Source organism: Phragmites australis, chromosome 12, assembly GCF_958298935.1.
Source record: "Phragmites australis chromosome 12, lpPhrAust1.1, whole genome shotgun sequence".
In the NCBI taxonomy this organism is placed as follows: domain Eukaryota; kingdom Viridiplantae; phylum Streptophyta; class Magnoliopsida; order Poales; family Poaceae; genus Phragmites; species Phragmites australis.
Genome location: NC_084932.1, coordinates 28285164 through 28298775, shown reverse-complemented (window position 1 = coordinate 28298775; position 13612 = coordinate 28285164). Strand labels below are relative to the sequence as shown.

Here is a 13612-nt window from a genome sequence, read left to right as displayed (position 1 = left end):
GCAGTATCAATTTCATACATGCACATAATTTTGAAATGTAGACGACAGAAATACGAACCCAACAAAATTGGTTTAATATTTTTTTTTAGTCCTAGATGTTTTTCTATGGATTTTAGATTATTTCAATCGATTTATCAATATAACTAATATTTATTTTGGCATATTCATTTCTTCAAAATCAAAATACTCTAAAATACTTTTTTTAATCGTGATCCACCTGGTTACAGTCTGGATTGATATGTTCAGACCCATTAGATCAGGTTAAAATGTTTGACCTAATCAATATATAGTGTTTGGAATGTTTTTTGAACAGTAGGAAGTACGATAGGTAACGAAATCAAGGGTCAAAACATAAAACGCAAATTATTTTGTTGTCTAATTACGCAATTTTGCAGGAGACGAGGGCTTATATAAACTTGGAGCAACCTACATCTACATGCCGAATGGGCCCAGGCATCCTGGGTTTAGGATGTCGTACTTTGTTTAATTTATTCGGTTGGTCGTGGATGTAAGATCTTATAGTGTAAGATCTCTATATAACTATGTATATATGTTGTAATCGTATGTATGTAATTACTCGATAATATATTTACTCGATAATGTAATTTTGTTTATATGTTGTAAATTTATCAAAGGTTAGGGAGGATCCAATACACTCATGCTATATCTTATAAAATCCCCTTTGATCTGGCGCTGCACATATGCCACACAAACAACGACCTCTCTTGTTAGCGAGTCAGTGATTTTCGGATGGTACGCAAATAATGCATAGATGACTGAGAATTCATATGAAATGATAAAAATAAATATAAATAGAGCATTACGAAGGAAGTCACTTTTTTAGCAAATAATCTAGGGTTGGAAACATTTTTAAAAATTAGTATATCACATGTAAAAAATATTAGTGAATTTTTCAAAAAAAATTGGAATTTATTTGAGACGTTAAAAATAGCTAGAAGTTATAAAAGTGAGCCTTTTTGGGTGAATTTTAATTAAATATTGGCGTATAATTTTGGATTAAATTAATTAAAATGGGTTGCTAATGAGATCTAGTTTGCTCATAAAAATATTTAGAATTTTTTAAATCACTCTTGTACCGTAAATAAAATCAAGAGGTAAATAAAAAACATGAACATTACTCATTAGCTTCTCTTGCTAGCTAGTGAGTTGCCGAACGGCGTGCGCCACACGTCGCGCTGCGAGCCAGTCAGTGGTCGACCGGAAGGCACCAACCACCAATCGGCAGGGGCCACGTCCGGTGCAACGTGGAAGCATGAGGGCTCTGGCGCGCGGGCTCCGTTGGATCGTTGTTGGACGGCAGAGCTATGGTGCTACAGTACTACAGCCGCAGTGGCATGAGCACGCGAATTCTTAGCTCGATAATATATTTACTTGATTCCAATAGGAATACATGTTTCTAAAATTTTCAATTCAAAATACTCGGTATGTGTATGAATGCCTGTCGCCAGGAGAAGAACAGGATTGTATACGTACAGGTCAGCTTTACATCGCTATGGTAATGCTCTTACTATCTTGTAATTTAGTGCTGCGTTATATATGGTCCAAAAAGGCCCGTAAGTGGAGCATTGTTGTCAAAAACAATACTGTATGTTTATATACAGACGTACCGTTTGATGTATCATGTATGAATGAAGTAGGAAATCTGTTTGTAGCACACCATGACCATGCCTCGCCCACCCCCGCCGCCTCCACCCTGAAAGTTCTGTTCTGAGGACGTGCGCTAAGCAACGTGCCCGCGCTCGAATTTGTCCCTTCCCGAAACGGTGCAGGTATGCGTGGCCCCCCTCCCCTCCCTAGCGTACTGCCCAGCTTTCTCCTACTCCCAATCTCTGCCATCTCTCTCGCACTCTTTTTTCTTAGGTTCCTTGGCTAAGATCTCCAACGGCTTCTCTTTGCGAGTCATGTTTCCTTCGTGAAGGGATTCTTATTCTTTTCAGTACTTCAATGATTTTTTTACATTTATTTTCACGAAAGGAGTCTCTCTCATATTCCCTTCACTCCGGGATTCTCTCTCCTTCCCTTTACGAATCCCTTCGAAAATAAGTTGTTGGAGATAAGAGAAAATTATTGAATATGTGTTGAATAATTGTATGGAGTTGGTTACGTATAGGACTTAGAGTTGTATTAGCGGTACATGATGGACATGGTGGAATCCTAGTAGGACTACTGTCTCCAGCTCTCCTCATAAATATAAGAGGAGGGTCGCTGTTTGTAACCATGACAGCATAGCGACAGGTTCGCAAGGGGCAGCAAGTCTGCGGGAACCCCGGGAAGCAGCCGGTGTTGCTAGTTGGGGAGGAGCGCCCGTAGTCATGCCCCGAGGATGTAGGCTTCGGCTGAACCTCGTTAACAAACATTGTGCCTCTAGTGTCGTCTGTGATCGTGCGCATCATCTCGGTAGATTCATCCGTTGCTTCCGCTAATGGCTTATTTCCTAACAAGTGGTATCAGAGCCATGGTTGAATTGGATCTAGAGACGTTGCATGGAAGATCACGCAGAGGTGCGAGGACTATGCTTCTACAAGGCGTCGTGGAACGCACGGGCAGTGTAGACGGATACGACGCAAGGTGGAGCAATATGGCGGCGGCCGGTATGTGCAGGCAAGGCGCTTGTGGCCGCGGCGGGTCGACGCGAGCGTCGGTGGAATTGTCATCGGAATATTGCAACAGGCGAAGGAGGAGAGACAGACGATCGGTTGGCCAGACCTCATGCCATTGTTGCGATGCTCGGTGATGAGCATGGGATGTCGATGGTGTTTTGATCATGATGCGCATGACGACTGATGAGAGTTCGACAGTGGTAGCCGCATAGTTTGCGGGCACATGGCAAACAGTCTAAGGGAGGCTGACGGACAGTTCACTTGGAGGGTGAACATACCGTGGTGCAGGGCGGACAGGCTGATGGTGACAGGCTAGTCATACCGCGATGGCAGAGACGATGAGACTGGCGACAACGACATAGGAGCGTGAGGGCTAGTGGTGGTTGTTCTTTGTGGTGTGGCAACACGTGGCGCGAGCTCAGGATGCAGGATGGCATTTGAGAGGGCTTGTGTGTTTTCAAATCAGCAAGGGCGCGGATCGATTCGAATTGTGGCCACAAGATTTCTGAAGTGTGGATCGATGGGCGTGAAGAAGCTTCAAGGGCTGAATTGGAAGGAAGTATAGATTGTGGAGATCTTTACTTGCAACTAGAGTAATCTGGTTGGTCTAGGACTGTAGGAGGCTACGATGTAAGACGTCAGAGAATCGTAACCTAAACAGTCAGGTAATGGAGCAATGCTAATGTGTCAATTTCTATGTGTGACTCAGAAAGCAACATTGAAGTTCTCAGTATCAAGAAACAGTCAATTGGGACCGTGGATGTCGGATTCAGTTGGTTTTTTTTCATGTGACGCCCAACGTGGAGCGGTTTTCTTCATGAAGTCTGGTGATTTTGGTTGTATCTACTTATGTGACGACGCGAGCTACCGTGCTGTTTAAGTAAGGTACTATCAAAATCAAATCTATAATGGAGTTGTGTGCTTCGGGGAGTCAGGCATGTGTCAAGGCTAAAGAGGAATTTGATTTCGCTCAAGGAGACTGTGTTGATAGAAGAGAAATGTGCTCAGCTGCAGGTGGAGTCATGGAGTCAGAAGTTGCAGGGATAGCAGAATCTCTGGAAGGCAGTGAGTCTGAGCAAAACTCATCGGACAGCTCTCGTTGAGCGGCAAATGTGACAACTCAAGTTCGGTGTACATGGAGATTCACGCATGACAGCTTCAAGATGGCAAATTATTCGTCAAGGTGGAGTTTGTTGAATATGTGTCAAATAATTATACAGAGTTGGTTACGTATAGGATTTAGAGTTGTATTAGCGGTACATGATGGATATGGTGGAATCCTAGTAGGACTACTGTCTCCAGGCCTCCTCATAAATATAAGAGGAGGGCCGCTGTTTGTAACCATGACGGCATAGCGATAGGTTCGCATGGGGCAGCAAGTCTGCGGGAACCCCGGGAAGTGACCAGTGTTGCTAGTTGGGGAGGAGCGCCCGTAGTCATGCCCCGGGGATGTAGGCTTCGACTGAACCTCGTTAATAAACATTGTGTCTCTGGTGTCATCTGTGATCGTGCGCATCATCTCGTTAGATCCATCTGTTGCTTCCGCTGATGGCTTATTTCCTAACAAAAATAAATAGTATAGGAATGGGGAGGAGAATCAGAAAATAAACGAAATGAAGTAAATATGGTTAGAGACTATCTAACAAATCGGAATCTGAGGTGTGATATACTAGGGTGAAGGGAGGAGCCTCTAAATGCATAGCATACAACTGTCCACCATTTACAAAATACAAGGAGTAATACTTTTTCGACCTGACACAATTCAGAACGAGAAATTCCGTATGTTTGCTCCAACTCACATTAACATTACGTAAGTACGAATAGTGTCCAAAATGTTCACTTCAAACCGATCACCTGCAGTAGTGATCATCTCTGTTTTCACCTTCCCTCGTGACTTGCTCCGATGATCGTTGGTGATTGGGTGAGAGGGTCGATCTCTTTCTGCCTCCTGAACTCAGCGGTGGTAGACCCCCAGTTGCTGCTCGTGGTGCAGCTACTGTTCCCGCCCAGCTGCCATTCAGTGATGTAGCTTGGCTTCGCCACCACGTCAGCCACCTCAGCTTTTCCGGTAAGCATTGCCACGACCCTCGACATCGACGGTCGCTGGTGCGGTGAGCCCTGCATGCAGAGGAGTGCGACACGGATGACTCTGAAGGCTTCCTCGGCGTTGAATTCCTCAAGTCTCGGGTCCACGATTCCGAGTGGTTGCTCCCTTTCATATAGGCCCCAGGCCTGCAAATTAACATAGGCACATCATGCTTCAGTGTAAACAGTAGCTCCTACACAAGAATGGGATGCTGAGTTCTCTTGGATGGAAAGATCGCTGAGCAGCTTACCCACTCAAAAAGATAGATCTTGCTTTCTTCGAGGGAGTTGTCAGTGTTGGATCGACCAGAGACTGCCTCCAGGGTGACCACCCCGAATGCGAAAACGTCGGCCTTTTCAGTCAGATGGCCTAACATTGCATACTCAGGAGCCAGATAGCCACTTGAACAATGGTCAGGCAAGTTCAAATTAGCTTCGGTTTTGGAGGTACCGTCATAAGAAGAGCAATGGTGAAATGTTCTTACAATGTGCCAGCAATTTTCGTCGTGCTGACATGGGATTTCTTCTCATCGTAGAGCTTAGCGAGTCCAAAGTCAGAGACCTTGGGGGTGAGATCGGCGTCAAGTAGGATATTGCTGGCTTTGATGTCCCTATGCACGATGCGAGTGCTGGACTCCTCATGAAGATAAGTTAGGCCTCTGGCAATGCCTAAAATGATCTCAAAGCGTGTTGGCCAGTCTAGTTTCAAGCTACTATGTCCTGTAAATGCAGAGATAAGACCTTGGAATTTAGATGATGGCAAAATACAGAGAAGAAAATTCTTGAAAGTTGATGAAGCAAGGGAATTTTATTAGTGGGAATGAAATAGAGGCAATTTCATAGGTGCTAGGGATGTGTGCTCACCGAAGAGAGCTCGATCTAGGCTTCCATTTTCAAGGTACTCATAAACCAACAAATGTGTGTTACCGTCAATGCAGCATCCATGCAGTTTCACAAGGTTCCTGTGTTGCACGGCTGAAATTGCTGCCACCTCTGCCACGAACTGGCTTTTCCCCTGATGAGATGATTGAGAAAGTTGCTTCACAGCTATCACTCTTCCATCAGTTAGCTTACCCTGCAGAAGAAGAGCATTACGTACTAAAGTTACATGTATATTTTGACCCCGGAGACCAACAAGGTCGCCAGAAAGTTGCAGTTAATACGAAATAAGACAAATAAATACTCGGTTGCAATTTTGCAATACTAAAACGGGGAAAATAGGCAGGCCACCTTATAGACAGGCCCGTATCCGCCTTCTCCAAGAATGTTTTGAGAGCTGAAATTGTCTGTAGCTAATTTGAGTTCAGCGTAACCAAAGACATCAGGCCGTCCAATTAGGTCATACAAATCTGCAATTTTAAGAAAAAAATTAGAATAAATCATTTGAAAATTTTGATACAACACTAATACATTTGATACCTTGTTGCTGTCGTGCCCGTCTTCTTCTCTTTTTTGTGAACATAAATATCATAAATAAGGCTGTTAATCCTAAAACTGATGCACCAATCACAATTCCAGAAATTGCACCAGCTTTGCTTTTCTTTTTTGGAACACCATTTCGCACGGTTGGAGTAAAATCTGAAAAAAGGGTTTTGCTTATCTGAAAAAAGCCGATGTAATTCTTCTTTAAGTTAACTTTTTAATGATTGGGCTTACTTGGAGTGACGCTTAATGCTGAGATCATCGGCCCATAGTAACCTTGAGTAGGAATGCAACAAGTGCCCTTGCCAGCCCAGAAGAGATGGATCTCAAGGAAGTTTTTGGACACAGTTGCCGTGTAACTCTTCTTAACTGCAGTAAAAGAATTTCCACCAGCCGTCTTCCTTATATTGAAGTTCTTTTCTTTCAGAGAACCCTATGCAAATAAATGTCAATAATACTTTAGGAAAAAGAATAAAACGATTTATTTATTTACTATACCATGCACTCAATTTGCACATACCTGGACATATATGTCAAAAACTCTCCTTCCTAAGCTTTGCCAAGTCTGCGTGTCGGGATAAGCAGTTTCTGCAAACTGAAGCACAACAGTGTAATTTCCATTCTCAAGTCCAAGGCCATAGTATCTCAGCGATGACGGTGACATCCTTGCAGTTTGGAACAGTTCTGAATCCGCTGCATTCTGAAACTGCTGCTTGGAGCTGTACGAGTATATTAGTATGTTACTTCCATTTGGGGCCTGGTTGAATTTTCCTACATTGCTGACACCCCATCTTGTTTCACCGGTAACATAATATGATGCCGCCCCAAGGTCTGTAGGATCTACATCGTACAGAGTATTATCTGACCCTGTCATAGATCTATTACTGCCGCAGTCTACCGCAAAGGAATAATCTGCAGTTAAGATGTGCATAATTGTTATAACCTTTACCAAAATCCCCAACATTCGGTTAACCTGCTACGGTTGATGAAGAGTGAAAAATATACATCGTGGAGAACCAAGGAAACAAGGAGTGTCCTGCTGGAGGCAGTTTAGTCCTGAAGGTAGAATACTGTGCACATAATTGAATTTAAAAATACAAGTTGTTAGAAAGATTTTGTTAAAGTTTAACTCTTGCAAAAGTACAACTAAATGTCTACCTGTTGTTGGCGCTACCAAGAGAGAAGTTGTTTGCCACCAGATTCCTTGTACAAAATAAAATGCTGAGTATATCCAATTTTTTTTACCCTAGGCAACACATATTTCAGAAATTTTAACTTACAGTTGCAAATTGTTCTCAGTAGCCCAAGAAGGAAAGCTTCCAGTGAGCTGGTTGTATGAAAAATCTCTGCAAATAGTCTAGAGTTACTACATATGAAATGAATACACCATTGAATTAATCAAATAATTTGTGCTATGTTGAATTGGTTGACATACAATTTTTTTAATGAAGCGCTTTTCACATCTGGCAGCCTTCCTGTTAGGCTATTGTTCCCGAGAAACCTGAATTGGGTACAGTACAAGATGATGAAACATGGACAGCAGCTTAGGAGGTTTTTGTATATAATTGAAATGATTAATCTCCAGAAAAAATTCCTTACAGGAATTCAAGGTTGTCCAGAGTCAGGATTGATTGAGGTACTTGGCCTGTGATATTATTAAAACTCAAGTCCCTGTGCCATACGACAACAATGTTACTTGAACAGACACTTCACATTAAGTTTCAGAAAAAAAAAAAACTGTGGCCCATAATTAGAAACTTACAGCAAGATTAATCCTGCAAGCTTAGAAAAATCTGCTGTTCCAAGATTACCAGATACCTTGCAGTTCCTTAATATCCTGTAAGAAAGATATCCAATCTCAGTAACTTGCAACTTTGTTAACATATAAAACTGTAACCTCTAAGGTTAAAGCTGTCACGTACAGTATACTCAAAGATGTCAGATTACTGATGAAGGCCAATGAAGAGCTCCCATCTACAATATCACCGATCCATCTGCTCATTGTGTTTAGAACATCAGCTATCATGACAAGCTTGACCTTTTAAATCAAGGGAACAATGTCGCCAAAGTACTTACAAGTTTGTTAACTTGGTTAGATTAGACAAACTTTCTGGGATCGGGCCTTCAAAAGAATTTCCTTGGAAGGCCCTACAAGCTCATACTTTAAGAAAAAAAATAGGGAGATGCCAAGTCCATTTGAATAAAGGAAAAAAGCAAGCTCAACGTATCAAGATGCCGTGCGGTTCAGTTTAGGAAAAATGCTATTGTCCTAATTCAAATGGAAAGAATATATACAGAAAAGCTCTGCCGGACAATTTCCATTTGTCTCCTGAATAGGATACAATGCATAACGTATCAACAAGTTAATAACTAATCTTACAGATCTTCCAAATCAGTCAAACTCCCAAAATAATCAGGTATTTTCCCTGTGAAATCATTATCCGATGCCCGCCTGCAAGCACAACAAAATATTTAACATTGAACATATGGAATCACAACGAACATAACAGCTGTGGCTCTGTTATTGACCGTACAGGGTCTTCAGCTTCTTAAGCTTTGAGAACGTCGAAGGGAATGGACCGCTGAAGCCAGAACTATCAATGTACCTGTTATGGAAACATTGCAGTAATTATCATGTTCAACAATCGAGATCTCGATGGTCCAAATTTTAGTTCTTTTAGAAGTAGCGTTTGGCAGTTAGAAAGGAGGCGGTTTACAAGTGCTCAAGTTTGGACAGGTTTCCAAGTTCTTCAGGAAGTTCACCACTAAAATTGTCCAGACTAATGCCTCTGAAACAAAAGGAAATAGTTCAGGAGTGACAGAATTTATTTGCATGTCATGCTACTGTCAGAAAAGGGGCATAGTTTGCCCTGATGAGTCTTTTGATACCCAATATTCACCATTTGGATCTCACTCGAACATATGAAACACCATCTGAAAATTCATGTGCTTAATATATAAGTTACGATTTTTTTAGAACTTTCATGTTGAGAAGTTATGCGTTTAGTTTGTGCCATATGGTTATGTCACTTCAGGTTATCACTAATCTTTAGTTGAAAATTGAGCAGCTATGTAAGAAGAGATCTCTTACAGCAAGTTGAGATTCATGAGATTCCCAAGTTCCTTTGGAAGTGGTCCAGAGAGTGGATTGAACCCCAGGCTCCTTTAGTTTTTGTATTAAAAAAAATGCAAGATGGTTCAGACAAAACAATAACTGATGGACATTACAAGAATCTACAAACTTGAAGTATAACTCCTACAAGTGTTGCATTGCAGTAAATTGCCCAATGAATGATGGAATGGGACCTGTCAAGTAATTTTGATCCAGGTTCCTGAAACAGCACCAGAAACATCTAGCCCATTAACAGTAAAGAATACTAACGTTTGCTGAAAAATATTAATCTACCGCTTAACAGTTGTTCATCATCAAAAAAGAAGATAAAGAGTTAGGTACCATACAGGTAAATTAGGTAGGTGAGGTTCTGCAGTTCTGAAGGTATCTGACCGACAACGTTCAACGCGTATACCTTCCTGCATAAATAAACAAGAAGTCAGAAAATTGTTCACATGGTAACAAGTAAATGATGGAGCAAAATCGATGGGGATTGGGAAATTTCCAGATCCTCCAACTTGGTATACATATACGTATATAGAGGTTCATCTGGAAATTCGAACGAGTTTAAAAAAAAATCCAATAAAAAACAAGTTTAAAAAAAATCCAATAAAAAACATAGTCTTTATCTCGAATTTAAGCAAACACAAAATAAATTATTGGAGACACTTTGTCTGTGAAAAGAATATGAAAATTTCTTCTTGTGGAGTTTGAATATTTCAAAATGCATCTCATGAATTTTAAACCATACTTTATGCGTTTTGCAAAAGTTCAACGAAAGCCTTTCAATAAAATAACAGCACAGAAAAAGGATTGTCCAGACTACTTGATGCATCCCAAAATTTCAATAATGGATTTTATACATAATAGTTATTGGAGTAATTTTTAGGATGTTTTTGATGTTTGCAAGCATGAATACAACTTGGGCGAGCTTGTGGATGATCACCTGTATCGCTCCTGTCGGGATTTAAAAAAAACGAAGCCCGATTCATTGACCACCTGGTCCCACACTTCAGAAATTATTTTAAATACGAACACACTAATCTGGGCGAATGGCATGTGGGCTAACATCTTTAAATCTGGAAAATGCGCTTTAGTTAGTTATGAAATCCGCCTTATGTAGAAGAAAACGTATTCTGCAGAGCTCACTAAAGGCAATCTGCTTTCTCTTTAGCAAATCGTATATTTCATAATGCCCTTCAAGCAGAGTAAACCTTTTCCAGTTTCTAGGGTTTTCCAGCCAAGCCAAATCCAAATGCACATAACTTCCACATATGAACTCTAAATCAAGTGATCTTTTTTCATAAATTGATCTAAATTCAGGTGACACTCTACCGCTGAGTTATATCCCTTCCCCATCCCATCTAGAAAGAGAATTAACGAATCCTTACGAACATGAAAATCCAGTGGATGGTTTGGAAGGCTGGAAGAGTGAAGAAAGGTTCTTTACCCCCGGAGACCGGCTTTCGTGAAAGCACCTTTGGGCGATGGTATGCAAAAATATTTGGATTTGATTTCTGTTTGAATTTATTTACCTCATTTGACTTGTTATTGCGTAGAGTTTTGGACTCCAGATGTTTAACATCGTACCGGTGCAGGCACCTCATCACTTGGATTATCTAGAGCAAGGCAAGCACCCCTTTTACCATGTTGCTTCAATTATTTAAATAGTCTCTAACGTTTAAAAACTGATGTATGCATGCATGTATGTTTGAACATCGCTATTTTACAAGTACCGGCAGTATTCTCGCATTAAACATCCTTGAAATTTCCATATCCCTATTGTTGTTTGAAAAATGGTTTTAAGAAAAATAGTGGTTTTGATTATTGTTGACGATGTGCCATGGCAGTGAATAAAATGAATCTCACAACTGTGTGTGTCAATGATACTAAAGAAAACTCTCTGTATCCCTGATATTTCACTCCATCCCTTTCATATACCCCCGAGATTTGCTCCATCCTCTACACGCCCCTGAGTTTTATTTTTGATCCCCTACGTGCCCATTCCGCCACTTAGCCGTTAATTGGCTCTTAAGCGGTCACGCCAAAAAATAGTTTTGCCCCTCCCTTTCAATTCTTCTTCTTCTTCTTTTCTTTCCTTTCCCTCCTAATTATCTCACGTTCAATGAACTACGAATACATATTTATCAAGAGCTTCACATCACACAAAATCTAATCCGAAGAAGGTGTTTGATTTTTTTTTTTGAATCATGGGACCGTGTTCCTGCAAGCTTCCACGGATAAATCGACAGAACATAAACTAAAATTAAACCATGTCACGCTTGCCCATCAGTCGTATTTTCGTGACGCGGTGGCCTCTTGGAGCCACTGTGTCGAGCACCTTAGTGTGCAGCTGAAACAATACTGGGAATACATACAGCTTGGTGATGTGGCAGACGGTGTTGTTGTTGAAGGAGCAGTCGCACTTGATGCTCGGGTTGAAGTAGTTGTTGCCGTCGATCTCGGTGTTGTCGACGGCGGCGCCGCTGCAGGGCTCGCCGCTGATGTTCCACGCCGGCCACCGCGACGCGTTCTTGCCCCATCTCCCCAGGATTGTGTTCAGCGCCGCCACTGCATGCACGCGCGCGCGTAACCCCGCGTTAACATGCATGTAAAATTAACTACTAATTAACCAAATTATAACTCCCGATCCTCCGACGGAAAACCATGGTAAAGGAGGTAGCGCATGGTAATTTCAAACCTTCGATTGGATCAGTTCTTGCTGCTTGCTGAGCCTGAACCCGAGGTGCTGCACTGCATGACCACCAAAGCACTAGCCACACCAGCACACCGTTGCTGCTGCTGTAACCACGCCTCATCCTCTCTCTCTCTCTCTCTCTCTCTCTCTCTTTCTCTCTCAGAGAAACATTGTCAAGGCTGCTAGCTTGTTAAATAGTACTCCCTCTGTTTCCTTTTTTACAGAGGGTATTAGGATTTGAAAAAAAAATATTTAAACGTAGGAAAAATTTCATGTTAGTTGTCCAACAAACCGGTTTGTCCATCTAACACCCAAACAAAATCTTGACTTATTTTACTACCCCAAACAATCCAATATTTGAAGTTTCACCCACTGACACTGTTTTAGACAATAGTTTTGCTGTCATGGATATTTCCCTGACAATGTGGAGCGGTTTTGCCATATCTGCAACCCACGTCATCTCCGCCCATGGGCTAGTTAGATACATCTCTGAATATATATTTGAGTAACACTAGAAGATATATATAGTCCCTTGTACACTAGAAGATCTATATATATCTAATTAACACTAGAAAATATATATGGTCCCTTGTACAAACGTACTGTGTACAGCTACAGCAGCAGCGTACCAAGCATGTTTGATTACATACATGTTTTGAGATTTCATAGGATGCATTACAAATAAATTCAGGATTCGTTACGTAGTAATGGAGTGGGAGTTTCCCTTTTTTTTAAAAAAAATTCAGGATTTGCCATCCCAAAGTCGCCAACATGTGAGGATTTGCATGCATAAGCCCACCTAACATCGACTGATCCAATTAATGGCAAATGAACAAGTGTACTTTTTTATAGGAACTTATCAATTCCATCAATCAGACGGCATAGCTAAATAGCTAGCCACATGACTCGATACAAAATCTGGAGCAACATCAACCCACTGATGGGTTTCTAGCCCTAAACCAGCGACATGTCTAGCAATAGCATGCACGACACTATTAGACTATCTAAAGCAAAGAGACACTCGGACCTTATCCAAAACAAGTGTACTTATGTGTTATTTGATAGAATTTCAACTCAAGATCTATATTGAATTTAAAGTTTATAGGATAAAATTAAATTATTTAAATATTTGTTTTTAAGTTAAAATAAGAATAATACTCCCTCCGTTTCGTTTACTTATCATTGTCTTTTACTGTAGCAAATTTGATCGTGCATTTTTTCCTAAAAAAGTTTTATAGATACTTAAAAATTTTATATTATTAGATTTATTATGAAACAAATTTTATTAGTATTGTATATTTTTAAGTATCTAAAAATTTTATTAGTATTGTATATTTTTAAGTATCTGTGATCGATACCCTTTTAAAGCGGCCAAGCGTTTGCTGGAAGCTAGTTGCATCATTTGCCAGGAAAGTCCAAAAAGAGAGGTGAGCTGGGTTACCTTTGTCATGACATCCATCCATCATATCAATTGAATAAAGACGCTGACACGTTTTAAAAACTAATATGAAACATTTAGTCGCTACAAGGATCGGTATCGATCCACAACGGTGACTTTTGTGCAACACGTAAGAGAGAAAAACAATCTCAACATGTAATAACTAATAGTAAGTATCAAACATTTACCGCGTGTTTGGTTCACCGAACTTACGCTGGATGGAATCATCCTGTCTA

The 13612-nt window shown here is 40.8% G+C and overlaps 1 protein-coding gene across 5 annotated transcripts; it reads right to left on the bottom strand.

Moving 5' to 3' along the window:
• Positions 1-4311: 4311 nt before the first annotated feature.
• On the bottom strand, positions 4312-12101 carry LOC133886598 (probable LRR receptor-like serine/threonine-protein kinase At1g56130). 5 transcript variants are annotated; one of them, XM_062326303.1, is made up of 25 exons: positions 11942-12101; positions 11619-11811; positions 9588-9659; positions 9389-9460; positions 9220-9291; positions 9018-9062; positions 8846-8917; positions 8663-8734; positions 8509-8580; positions 8205-8276; positions 8051-8122; positions 7891-7965; positions 7728-7799; positions 7564-7629; positions 7409-7474; positions 7287-7331; positions 7134-7198; positions 6649-7040; positions 6363-6561; positions 6126-6284; positions 5937-6055; positions 5571-5781; positions 5192-5426; positions 4958-5108; positions 4312-4853 (listed from the first exon to the last, which is right to left on the bottom strand). In XM_062326303.1, exons 1-25 carry the CDS (start codon positions 12057-12059, stop codon positions 4500-4502), a joined length of 3141 nt encoding a protein of 1046 aa, XP_062182287.1. In that variant the 5' UTR covers positions 12060-12101; the 3' UTR covers positions 4312-4499. The 5 variants fall into 5 exon arrangements, with proteins under 5 accessions (XP_062182287.1, XP_062182290.1, XP_062182288.1 ...); XM_062326306.1 differs by lacking the exon at positions 11942-12101 and adding an exon at positions 10187-10319 and having other exon boundaries at positions 11619-11752; XM_062326304.1 differs by lacking the exon at positions 9018-9062.
• Between the last annotated feature and the right edge of the window lie 1511 nt (positions 12102-13612).

Bases quoted from the DNA above. Each gene is read 5' to 3' on its own strand.
- LOC133886598 (XM_062326303.1), bottom strand. From the start codon at position 12,059: ATGAGGCGTGGTTACAGCAGCAGCAACGGTGTGCTGGTGTGGCTAGTG. The intron at 8,123-8,204 runs GTAAGTACTTTG...CACAATGAGCAG, and splicing joins CTAACCAAGTTAACAAACTT to ATGGATCGGTGATATTGTAG. The intron at 6,285-6,362 runs GTAAGCCCAATC...CCCTTTTTTCAG, and splicing joins AGCATTAAGCGTCACTCCAA to ATTTTACTCCAACCGTGCGA.